Below are 12,933 nucleotides of genomic sequence, written 5' to 3'. Positions count from 1 at the left end.
ATATATATATATATATATATATATATATATATATATATATATATATATTGCAATTATCTTATGGAAGGCTGATACCAGAATTTCATGGAGACACATCAAGTCTGATAGAGATCCTGGAATCTCTGCAAACTGTAATATGAAGGTTCAAATTTCAAGACCTCAAAATCTAATGAAGGTGAGGAAGAAAATACTGAACAGAAGCTAGGGAGAGGAGAAAGTTCAAGTTGATGCTAAGCCGTGCTTACATATAGCTCTCTACCAGCAAATCAATTAAGAAAAGTGCACGCTGAATGGGATTAGGAGCTGTGCTCAAAAGAAAACTTGCAGGTGGAGTTAAAATAACATGAGGCATATCAAAAGTGTCTGTATAGCATCACACTCATGGTGCTCAGGGTGGACTCCATAGCAACCTGACATGACTGGGAAGATGTGAGCCTGTTTAATAGGAAGAATCAAATAAGCAGTATTATATTAACCATACAAATTATGTATTCAATTATCTAAACTCCCTGTTATGGAAATCCCAGTGCTAAATGCATAAAATGCATACAATAAATAAAAAAGTAGAAAATCTTTCTTTGTATAGTCTGAAAAGAAGTTAAGATGTATGAAATACAGAATATTTATACCCAAAGAGTACAATACTTGGATTGTTTATAAGTATAAAAATGGATCATAGAAAAGGTTTAACAACAAAGTGGAATTGCCTGAAAATGTATAGTCTTGAACGCAGATCAATAGATGATATGCGGTTTGTAGACAAGAGATGAAAGTACACTGTGAGTGGATGATCAGAGCCCATGAAGCCATGGAAAAACATTAAAATGCCAAACTTTCCTATAACCAGAACCTCAGAGGAGGAAGAGCCAGAGGAACATCAGAGAAACTGGTGTGCTAATCAGACAATGACTGATTTAATTTAGGGATGATATATATCCATTATAAACAATAGTCCTAAAAGAAGTTAACTCTAAAGAAAAGAACACCTGATATGCAAATTCTATGTCATTAAACATGTAAATTAAATGGGATAACACCCCCCAGTAATTAAATGGAAAAAAGAAAAAAACCTGAAAGTATATATTGAGAAAAATGACATAACACAGGCTGCAAACACAACTAAATATGTGCCCACTTCTCTTATCAGAAGTGCCAATTAAATTGATTAAATGATTGCATGATTCAATGGCTTGTGTTACTCCATTACACAGTGCTGATCCACAGGATGGAGAAGCTTATATGAGTCAAGAAATGATGGAATCCAGGCATGTAGTAAGTACACACTTAGAACCTCAGGGGTTCCAGTGGTTATAGTCCAACACCAGAAGATTACTGTCATATTGAAACTCACACATTTCTCAAGAAGGCAGAGGAAAACCTATATTTATGTGAAATTTCATAATATTTCCACATTTTCTCCAAATTGCTTAAGTAGTTATGTGGGCAAATCTACAAGTGTGTGTGTGTGTGTAATTAGGTTCCGTTTCATAAATATCTAACTAAAGGATTAAACATCTGATTTGAGGCATCACGTCAATGAAGATAGGACAATCTGTAATTTTTTCCTGTGCTGTTTAGTATGAGATTAATTTGAAATTATAATTGTCTGGACATTTAGAAATAAACAGAATATTATGATGAAATTTATTAATCACTAGAGGATTCACGGCAACAGAAAATCAGCAATCACCAGGTACCTCTGCTGTAGATCTCAACATCAGAATACAACTGGAACTAATGTCAATGCCAAATGTCAACGATGACTAAAGGTTAGTTGCCTACAATAAACTCTGGGGATCATGGGAGATTGTTCAGTGAATAAAATGCTTGCCCTAAAAGTGTGAGGACCTAAGTTCAAATCCCCAGAACCCATGTGAAACCAGATGCAGCAGCACAAGCTTGTAAACCCCAGGTGCTTACAATAAGATAGGAGACAGAGACAGAATTTCTTGGGGCTTCAAGGCTAGCTTTCTGATGTACACAATGGTGTGAATAAGACATTTACATCAGATATGGTGGGAGAGGGGAGAGAGAACCACACCCAAGATTGTCTCCCAATTTCTACATGTACAGCAAGACATACTCATGCCTACACACACACACACACACACACACACACACACACTCACACAAACACACTTGCAAGCACAGAGACATATACACATGCATACACACACACACAAACGTATGTACATACACACGCACACAGTCACACAGACACAAAGCCACACACAGAGCCACACACAGCCACACAGACATAGAAACATACACACAGAGACACACAGACACACATGCACACACACATACACATGCACGCACACACACAGACACACATATATGCATATACACAAATACACACATGCACACACACAGACGCGCACACACACTCACACTGGTTAACACAGTATATCAAGTACAGAGTTTTCTCTTAATTTTTTTTTTCTCCAGTGAACAAGAGCAGCCAGGTACCTTCTGTAGTTATCTACAGTAATAGTGGTGCGAATGGTGAAGCTCAGGTTCCCTTGTAATGTCGAGAATGAGTAGATGAATGCCTTATCCATCTGTGGGTTCTAAGAGGCACATAATTGATCCTGGTAGCGGAATAGCTTATCCCTGGGAAGGGAAAGCTGTCAAAGCAGAGATTTCACTGTGAGGAAGGAACTCACTCAGCTTCATAGAACCCTGAAGGGCAGCTCCGGAATAATTCAGGGCTGTCTCAAGTCTCAACTAAACCTTGAATTTTTCTTTTTCTTTTTTTTTCAACATAATCAATACTTCTCTAAAATGCATCAGTTGGCTATTCTGTGCTGGCTGAGTTGGATTTTTATAGCATGGCCCGGAAAACTAGGGAAAGGCTGACAGTTAAACACCAACAGTTATTTAGGGAACTCCACAGAGAGAATCAGCAAATGGTTTGGAAATACAATGTGCATGTGGTCACTGGTCTTCCTGCTGCTGAAGGGAAAGTGTTGCTCTCACCCTTGACTGGTCAGATTCTTGGTCCTTACATCATTTCTTGTGCAACACTTCACTGTGACTGATCATTGTGAGACGCGCTCACTTGGCACCATCCCTTGCACCTGCTTATACTTCTGCTCACTCAGTGGTTTCTTTTCAGGGGGAAAACAGGACAAACTCCACATTCCCAAAGCCTTCTGTCAACCTTGTTATGCTCTTAAGAATTTTTTTAACTCATATTTTCTAAGTTTTAATGACAGTCATCAAGAGCCATCTGATTGGCACACAATGAGAAACCACTGTTCTGAAATAAGGCTTTGCATTCCAAAATGACAGGCAGACTCCTCACCACAGGACCTGGTTTTCTCTCCTGAACTACCTGAACTGAGGGAAGACACCCCCGATCAGTTTTCCAACACCAATTGTTCAGTTCTAGAGTCATATACACCCAAATAATATTATATGGGTTGAGCAGGTTGTTAATCATATTTAGAAATATAGGTATACATGTATATGTTTGTTGTATTTGAATGCATGTGTAGCAACAATTAAAAAGGGTGGCATGCATTTGAGAGAAAACAGGGTGGGGAAATAGGAGTGGTGGGAGAGAGGAAAGGCAAGGGGAAATTATACTTGATATTTTAATTTCAGGACTTTTAGAGACATAAAAATATGTGCATGTTGTGTGTGTCGTTTCCTTTGCATAATCTATGTCAGCTGGATTGTGAGTTGTGAATGTGATTCCACAACCCACAAGCCCTAGGTCTTATTCCCGCTTCTTCTTGTTTGCATAAAGCTACACATGGAGCGCAGGGCTGAGCCATGGGAGTGCGACACTAACTGCACTGCAGGGTATATACTGGATCCGATTATGAATGAGATGTGTGACATCAGAAAGCTCACAAGAGAAGTAGGTTTTACCCTGTTTAGGGGAAACCATTATCTTCTAGAAACTGCCTTGGGAGGTTGTGAAGAAGACAGGCTAGGACTCTGGTTGGAGATTTACTTATTATCTGTTTATTTAAAGTTTTAAAAGTGGAAATAGCTTCTTATCTTATAAAATACATCCGGACCCCAGTTTCCCCTTCCTCCACTCTTCCTAGCTAGACCACTACCACTACCACCTCCCTCTTCCCCTGAATCCACTCCCCCTTCATTTCCCTTCATAAAAGAGTAGGCCTCCAAGAGATAGCAACCAAAAATAAGAAAACAAGATACAACGAGACAAGGCAAAAGCTCTCACATGGAGGCTGGACAAGGCACCCCAATAGCAGGAAAGGCTCTCACATGGAGGCTGGACAAGGCACCCCAATAGCAGGAAAGGGGTCCTAAGAGCAGGCAAGAGAGTCAGAGACACATCCACTCCCACTGTTAGGAGTCCCAGAAAAATACCAAGCTAAGGTCATAACATATACTCAGAGGAACGGATACAGACCCAGGCAGGCCATCACAACCCTGCTTAATTGATTCTGTGGGCTGTGTTCTATTGAAGTTTTTTGACTTTATATTATGGCTCACTAGAAACAAGTCATGTTATGGGTAAAACAATTAGAAAACCAACAGAAATATCCTCTGGTCTAAAACAAACAAACAAACAAACAAACAAACACAAACAAACTGACCCTATCCACAAACGGTAGAGGCCATTGCCAGAAGCTCTGTCTTGTATGGTATAGAGTACATATTGGCATGGGCAGGGCATTATGGCTGCTGTATACCGGAAACACGCATCCTGTATTTGCCTAGTGTGATGGCAGCAATAAGATAGTCCTTATGCCTCATGTTGTCTGGGTTCTTCTGTGTTGTCAGCAGCGATCCATTCAGAACAGTGCTTCTCAGCCTGTGGGTCTCAACCCCTCTGGGATCCCATATTAGATATTTTCCCATATCAGATATCTATCTACACTGTGATTCTTAACAGTAGCAAAATTACAGTTATGAAGTGCCAAATGAAATAATCTTCTAGTTAGAGTCACCATAACATAAGGAAGTATATGAAAGGGTCACAGCATTAGGATGGTCGAGAATGACTTATTTAGAAGGTTCTGGAGTTCAGTAAAATGGAAATCTAGTCAAAACGGCAGCAAAACAATAAAACAGCAACAACAAATGGAACATTATATCTACCTCCAAAATAAGCTTTTATAAAAGAATCATAAGTATTAAAAATGGTGCAACTTTGGGGGTTATTTAATAACTTTATCAGGTAAGACAACTATCTGTTGCATGGCTCACAGTAATCACCACCTTGAGGACTTACCGGATCTTCCGGGTTGTACTGAATGACGTATTCTATCTGTCCATTAGGGCCATCGTCTATGTCTGTAGCTCCATTATCTCCTGAAAACCCCGTGAATATCGTGGTGCCAACCGGAGTGAGCTGGAAAAAAACATGAAAGAGAAACTGTCTGCTTTTTTATCATCCATACAAGTTTTCCAGTTTAAGAACCATCTCTTCATTAAATCGAGGAAGAGAGGTAGGCCACTCAAATCAGACTCATAGCCCTGAAAATAAATAGGGAAATCTGTCCAGTCCTCACACCGGAGTCCTTAAATGTCTGAAGTTTACAATTTCAAGACCGCGATTGGATAGAGAAACAGGAAGTTCCTTGAAAAAGCATATTTGGACCATTTTACATCCATTAGCATCTCAGCACGCACAGAGAAAATGCATCTGTTTCCATGTCAGAAGTTTACAACTCCAAGACCTTGATTTGTAAAGAAAACAGAAAGTTCATTGAAAAGCACATTTGGACCATTTTGCATCCATTAGCCTCTTAGCACCTGTGGAGAAAAATGCATCTGTTTTCTTAGGTTACAAAAAAAAAAAAAAAAAAAAAAAAAACGCCAAAATAGTTCTTTTGGAATAATAATGACTGATGAATTTAAGCAATGCAGGGCTATACAGAGAAACCCTGTCTTGATTCAACACCAAGTGAAGAAATAAATAACCTTTTTTTAAAAAAAAAAAAAAAAAAAAAAAAAACTTTAATGTTTAAAATTATTCACAGGCTAGAATTTAAATTGAGGTTGGGATTTTATTTTAAAATATGAAATAATTTCAGAGTCACAGAATCCAGGTTGTAAATGCATGCAAACGATAAGTTAAGAATAGGCAGGACGCTCAAATCTACTCCTCCAGCATAAACATTTCCTTTATATTTCTCTGGCTATTTTAAAAACAACACACTCAGTGACAAAGTCCCAAAAGACTGGCCTTAAACTACTGGAAAGAAAAAGACATTCATTTATTCTTGAAATTGTAAAGTTATCCCAAGAGACTAACATTATTTATTTATTATTTATGATTTTTTTGTGATTTCAATTTACAACAGATTATATTGAGTCATACTCACTTTTTGTTTTAGAAACCCCAAGCAGAAATACCATTCTACAAGAAGTTTTATTAGTTTATATTTCTGAGGAGAAAGGCAGAAGGATGAAATGGCTTTGTTGCTTCAACAGAGAAATGGAGATGTGATTAATTTACTGATGCACAAGATCGTGTGAGAAGGGAATTTAAGTCCTCAAAAACTACATTGCAAGCTGTAGCAGAGCGGGAAATTTTGCCGTATTTTCTCTTTCATGTTACAGTTTCTTTTTATAATTACAGTAAGAATTCAATTGATCTCCAGCTTCCAGAATGTTTACAGTGTGGAGGAGGAGCAGGCTTGGGCACAGCCATGTGATCAGCTCACCGTATGTACAGGTGAGTGGTTGCTCATCTGTGTGTTTATAGCAAACATCTTAGTGCAGATGGCTCCTGATCATTTGTACTACTACTACAGCACACTAACATGCACATGGATGTGTGTATACACATACAATAGTGCAGTTCCTTATGTTCTGCTGTGATAGACCTGTCCAACTAATATTAGAGTAGGATGTGTTTGATACTGATAGAAGAGCTATATTTGCACTAAATGAATAAGGTAGGAAGATGCAAAATGGAAAAAAAAATCATAGACTTTAAAGCAAGTGAGGTGGTTCAATCATTAAAGGGCTTGCCACTCAAGCAAGGGCACTGGGTTCTGGGTACCCAGAGTTCAGGCAAATGCCCTGCAGTTTGGCAGTGGGCTGTAATTCCAGTCCTGGAAAGCAGAAGAGAGGATCTCAATAACAAGCTGACTAGAGAGACAGTCTAGGTGGTCTCTGGGTTTGATTTAGAGAGTCTGCCTTGAGCCGGGCGTGGTGGTGCACACCTTTAATCCCGGCACTTGGGAGGCAGAGGCAGGCGGATTTCTGAGTTTGAGGCTAGCCTGGTCTACAAAGTGAGTTCCAGGACAGCCAGGGCTATACAGAAAAACCCTGTCTCGAAAAACAAAAACAAAACAAAAAAAAATAGATAGATAGATAGATAGATAGATAGATAGATAGATAGATAGATAGATAAGTAAAAGAGTCTGCTTTAAAGAATATGGTAGAGAACAATCCAAGAAGGTTGCAGACTCCAGTATCAGACCTTCACAGGTACATTTACTTGCACATGCGCGCGCACACACACACACACAGATAGAGAGATGCATATATGTTCATATGCACACCATATGGTTACACATGAAAAGAAGAAAAAGACAAATGTACGATTAGTAGACTTAAGTAATTAATTTCATTTCCTGTTTATTCCCACCAGAAATATACTAGAATTTTGGACCTTCATGCCTAGGTATGTAGTGTGTGTGTGTGTGTGTGTGTGTGTGTGTGTGTATAAACACATATCCCTCTTATGTGTTTGCACTAGAAATATGCTTGCATGTCTTTATCCATGCCTGTGCACATGTGCCATATCCTCTTGTGAGTGTTCCTTCCTGAGGCACAAATGCTGCTACTTTGAAAACTCCTGACTTGATGGTTTGTAAGGCTCAAGATTCCCTGCTCTTATATAGTCTATACTTTCCTGTGTGGTGATAGTAGTTTGGGGGCAACTCTTCTACACAAATAAGAATGTTGTGTATCACTTTATGGTTCAATATGTCACATTTCAATTTGGTTTTTGAAGGGTCCTATATACAATAAGACCAGCCTGGACAGATGCCTAAGGGTACTGCTTATTTATGTCATTCGTATCTTTTCCCATGAATCATTTACACAGTTAGTCAAAGGGTCATAAACTATACAGATTAACTGAAAATCAAAAGCTATAGGAAATCACTGCCCAGAAAGTAAAACAGTTTATAAAGATTCAACAGTGAAAAGGTTTCTGGCATAAATAAATAATAAATGCCTCAAAAGACAGGCAAGTTTAGGATGGTTGAAATGATATGTAGTAGTTTCATGTATGTAAAACTCAGGCAGGAGTGCATCAATAGGTATAATTTAGTTAATACATATGTTATTTATTTAATTAAAATACCATTGTTTCTCTCTGGTTGAGGTGATGAGAGACTTTGTTTTGACTTGTAAAGTTATTTTTTCTGAAATGTTAAGTGTAATGGCTAATCCTGGTGGTCAACTCGACTATATCAGAAATGAAATACAATAGAGAAATAGAGGGCATACATGTGATCAAGATCTTGAGGCTAGAAGACACAGGCTTCTGACCTGGATCTTGACATGGAGATCTTGAGGCATCGTGGCTATAAAAAGCTTAGGCAAAGGCAAGGACTTTAATCCCAGGAGACTGAGACAAGCAGATCTCTGAGTTCAAGGTCAGCCTGGGACAAAGCAAGTCTCAAATCCAGGAGTGGTGGTACATACCTTTAATGTGGACCATACCTTCTGCTGGAGCCTACATAGGGACATCGGAAGAAAGAAGATTCACTCTTCTTGGCCTGCTTCTATTTATTTGCCAGCACATCTGTTGGAACCTACTCCCACAGAAGACCAGCTGACAGAACTGGCCTCGTGGGACTGAGCAACTACCAGACTCTTGGACTTCCCATTTACAGCTGACCATTGTTGGCTTAGTTGGACTACAGACTATAAGTCATCACAATAAATTCCCTCAATATCTAGATACATTCCATAAGTTCTGTGCTTGGGAGAACTCTGACTAATATATTAAGTCATCACCTTATTTAATGAACAGTAAGAAGCACTAAGAATAAATACAATATTACTTATTCTATTTATTATATGATATGTGCCATCACATGACACACATCTCCTTTTGCCAACCTAAACTGATTTTTAACAAGAGTCTCAAAGAGAGTATTTGCCTTCACTTATCTCCTTTGATTTCCCCCAGAGAATAATTGTGTTTGCTGTTTGATTTATATTTTCATACAGTTGTTATTTCTATATGTGGTTCTTAGGTTGCATAAAATTTCCATGAATGCTGAATTAATGAACAACAACGTTGAAGCCCCCAAGGAATATAGGAGCAGGCTGTAAGCCTCTGCTCACACATTTTCATTCAGCTAGCCAATATAAAAATCTTTCTTATGTGCTTCTCTACAAAGAAATTTAATGTGGCGCTTTGATTCACTAACATGGTAGCAACACAAGCCATGCCTGGATGAAGCAGATGTTACATCTATATTTTCTCTATGAGCCCCATTCTATCTTATTTTGATGGGGAATGCTGGGAGCCATGTGATCACAACACTTTATGGACATTTTAGACAACAAAACCATCAACAAATCATAAAGTGTGAAAAAAAATTCACGGTCAGTGAACTGTAAAGACAATTGCATGTAGCATGAGAGTGAGTATAAGGCAGCAAAGTATGAGGCTGCAAAACCCTCTGTATGCCTGATCACCTTTCCTGAGTACTAGTACCTTCCCTCTCCTGCGCCTCCCCCAGCCCACCACCATCTGTGAATACAAGAGCCTAATTCCAGACCCTCTTCATTTGGGCATCATTTGCCTGGTAAGTCTCGTCTTCCTTCTTTCACCCCTGCTCCTCCATCCCACCATGATCTGCAAACTCAGAAGTCCGGGTTCAGACAAGGACCCCCTAAATCATCCTTGTTCCTGAGTCTGCTCTGCCTGCTCAGCCTATTTTTCCCTTTCTCATTGTCCTCTCTCCTCTTCCGTGTTGCCCCTGTCTGTGACCATCTCCACACACAACAGGTCCCAGATCAGTGGTCACTGAGCTGTAGTTGACTGGTGAGAGACACTCGTTTCCTCTCCCACCCCCCTCTTTGCCTCTTTTGTCTCTGCACCCACAGACATAGCTCTGGACCCCTGGAGTGGAAGCCATCTTTGCCTGGAGCAGCTAAACAGCTCATGCACTAGCTTCATATGGCTTACTTTAGATTCCTCATCTCATGCACTGAGTTAATCTAAGAAAATCCAAATTAGCACATCAGAAGCACACCAGTCCCAAAAGAAGTTCTTGAACCCTGGTCAAATTGCAGAAATAACACAAATGTTCAGAAGCATATCCGATCTCCTAAGAAGCATAGTAATGGAATTAAAGACACAGATTAACAGATTCAACAACACTTGGTTGTTTCAATGGGCTGCTTTCTCCAATAGATATATTATGTGGACAAAACATACAGAGAAACCTCAGAATTAAATGGCATCTTATATCAAACGGACCTAACATATATCTACAGAACACTCTAGCTAACACCGAAGAATCACAATCAACTCAGCAGCACATGGACGCTTCTCTAAAATAGACCAAATCCTGAGACAGAAAATACACATAGAAAATAGAGAAAACCAGAAATATTTACATATATACTGCCCAAACATTCTACAATAAAACTTAAAAAAATAATCAATACCATGCAAAAGCCCCTTAAGTATATGTAGAGGTAAAACATCATGTTACTAAATAATAAATGGATCAGAGAAGAAATCAAGAAATAAATAAAAACATTTCTGAAACAAAATACAACTGAAAAATACAATAATACCCCTGTAATATATTAAAAGTGGTTTTAAGAGGAAAATTTATAGCTGTAAATTTCTACATTAAAAATTTAGACAGAGCACAAATAAATGACTCAATGGTGCAGCAGAGGAATTTGAGAAAACAAAAACTAATCAAACCAAAGCCCAGCAGATGGCAAGAAACAATAAAATTCCAGGCACAAATTAATGAAATTGAAACAAAGAAAACCAACAAGACTAAGAATTGGTTCTTAGAGAAGATGAGCAAGATTGACAGCAGACCCTCCATTCAACCAACCAACCAAAAAACAAAAGAAACAAACAAAAAAAAAACAAACAAAAAAAAAAAAAANGAAAGAGGAAAGAGGGGACCCTAATTAGCAGAAATGAGCAGGGAAACATTATGATATACACCAAAGAAATTCAGACTATTATAAGAGAATACTTGAAGAGTCTACTTTATTAAGGTGGAAAATCTAATATAAGTGCATGGATTGTTTATTTCATTCAAGTTACCAAGTTAGACCAAGGAAAGACCAGCAACTTAAACAGACACATAAAAAGGGGAAATGGAACAGTATAAAAAATGTAGGGAAAAACAAAACAAACAACAAAAATGAAAGAAAAAATAACCCAACTAACAACAACAAAAATCCCAGTACCAAACATATAGGTCTACATATATTAACAGCAGAATTCTACTTACTTTTTTTTAAAAAAAAAATTTTATTAGATATTTTCTTCATTTACATTTCAAATGCTATCCCAAAAGTCACCTATCCCCTCCCCCCACCCTGCTCCCCTACCTACCCACTCCCACTTCTTGGGCTTGGCGTTCCCCTGTATGGGGCATATAAAGTTTGCAAGATCAAGGGGCCTCTCTTCCCAATGATGGCCGATTAGGCCATCTTCTGCTACATATACAGCTAGAGACATGAGCTCTGGGGGTACTGGTTAGTTCATATTGTTGTTCCACCTATAGGGTTGCAGACCCCTTCAGTTACTTGGGTACTTTCTCTAGCTCCTCCATTGGGGGCCCTGTGTTCCATCCGATAGCTGACTGTGAGCATCCACTTCTGCGTTTGCCAGTCACTGGCATTGCCTCACAGGAGACAGCTATATCAGGGTCCTTTCAGCAAAATCTTGCTGGCATATGCAATAGTGTCTGCATTTGGTGGCTGATTTTGGGATGGATCCCCGGGTGGGGCAGTCTCTGGATGGTCCATTCTTTCGTCTTAGCTCCAAACTTTGTCTCTGCAACTCCTTCCATGGGTATTTTATTCTCTATTTTAGGGAGGAATGAAGTATCCATGCTTTGGTCTTCCTTGATTTTCTTGTGTTTTGGAAATTGTTTCTTGGGTATTCTAGGTTTCTGGGCTAATATCCACTTATCAATGAGTGCATATCAAGTGACTTCTTTTGTGATTGGGTTACTTCACTCAGGATGATATCCTCCAGATACATCCATTTGCCTAAGAATTTCATAAATTCATTGTTTTTAACAGTTGAATAGTACTCCATTTTGTAGATGTACCACATTTTCTGTATCCACTCCTCTGTTGAGGGACATCTGGGTTCTTTCCAGCTTCTGGCTATTAGAAATAGGGCAGCTATGAACATAGTAGAGCATGTGTCCTTTTTACCAGTTGGAACATCTTCTGGGTATATACCTAGAAGAGGTATTGCTGGATNTTCCGGTAGTACTATGTCCAGTTTTCTGAGGAACCGCCAGACTGATTTCCAGAGTGGTTGTACAAGCTTGCAATCCCACCAGCAATGGAGGAGAGTTCCTCTTTCCCCACATCCTCGCCAGCATCTGCTATCACCTGAACTTTTGATCTTAGCCATTCTGACTGGTGTGAGGTGGAATCTCAGGGCTGTTTTGATTTACATTTCCCTGATGATTGAGGATGTTGAACATTTTTTTCAAGTGCTTCTCAGCCCTTCAGTATTCCTCAGTTGAGAATTCTTTGTTTAGCTCTGTACCTCATTTTTTAATGGGGTTATTTGTATTTCTGGAGTTCAGTTTCTTGAGCTCGTTGTATATAATGGTCTACTTACTTTCAAAGACCTACAACCAATTCTTAAACTCTAAAAAGTGAAATAAAAAGAAAAGAGAGATAAAGAGAGAAAAAGAGGAAGGAAGGAAGGAAGGAAGGAAGGAAGGAAGGAAGGAAGGAAGGAAG

General features: G+C 38.9%; 1 protein-coding gene across 4 annotated transcripts in view; it reads right to left on the bottom strand.

The window, feature by feature from the left end:
• Pcdh15 (protocadherin related 15) overlaps positions 1–12,933 on the bottom strand; it is a 1,443,732-nt gene that overhangs the window by 396,180 nt on the left and 1,034,619 nt on the right. For all 4 annotated transcript variants that reach the window (XM_029542087.1, XM_021204350.1, XM_021204353.1 and 1 more), the window contains one exon: positions 5,219–5,338. In XM_029542087.1, coding sequence (XP_029397947.1) covers positions 5,219–5,338 — 120 coding nt within the window. The remainder of the gene's footprint in view (positions 1–5,218; positions 5,339–12,933) is intronic.

The sequence above is a fragment of the Mus pahari genome, chromosome 9 (genome assembly GCF_900095145.1).
Source record: "Mus pahari chromosome 9, PAHARI_EIJ_v1.1, whole genome shotgun sequence".
NCBI lineage: Eukaryota > Metazoa > Chordata > Mammalia > Rodentia > Muridae > Mus > Mus pahari.
This window is presented reverse-complemented; position numbering and strand designations above follow the sequence as displayed.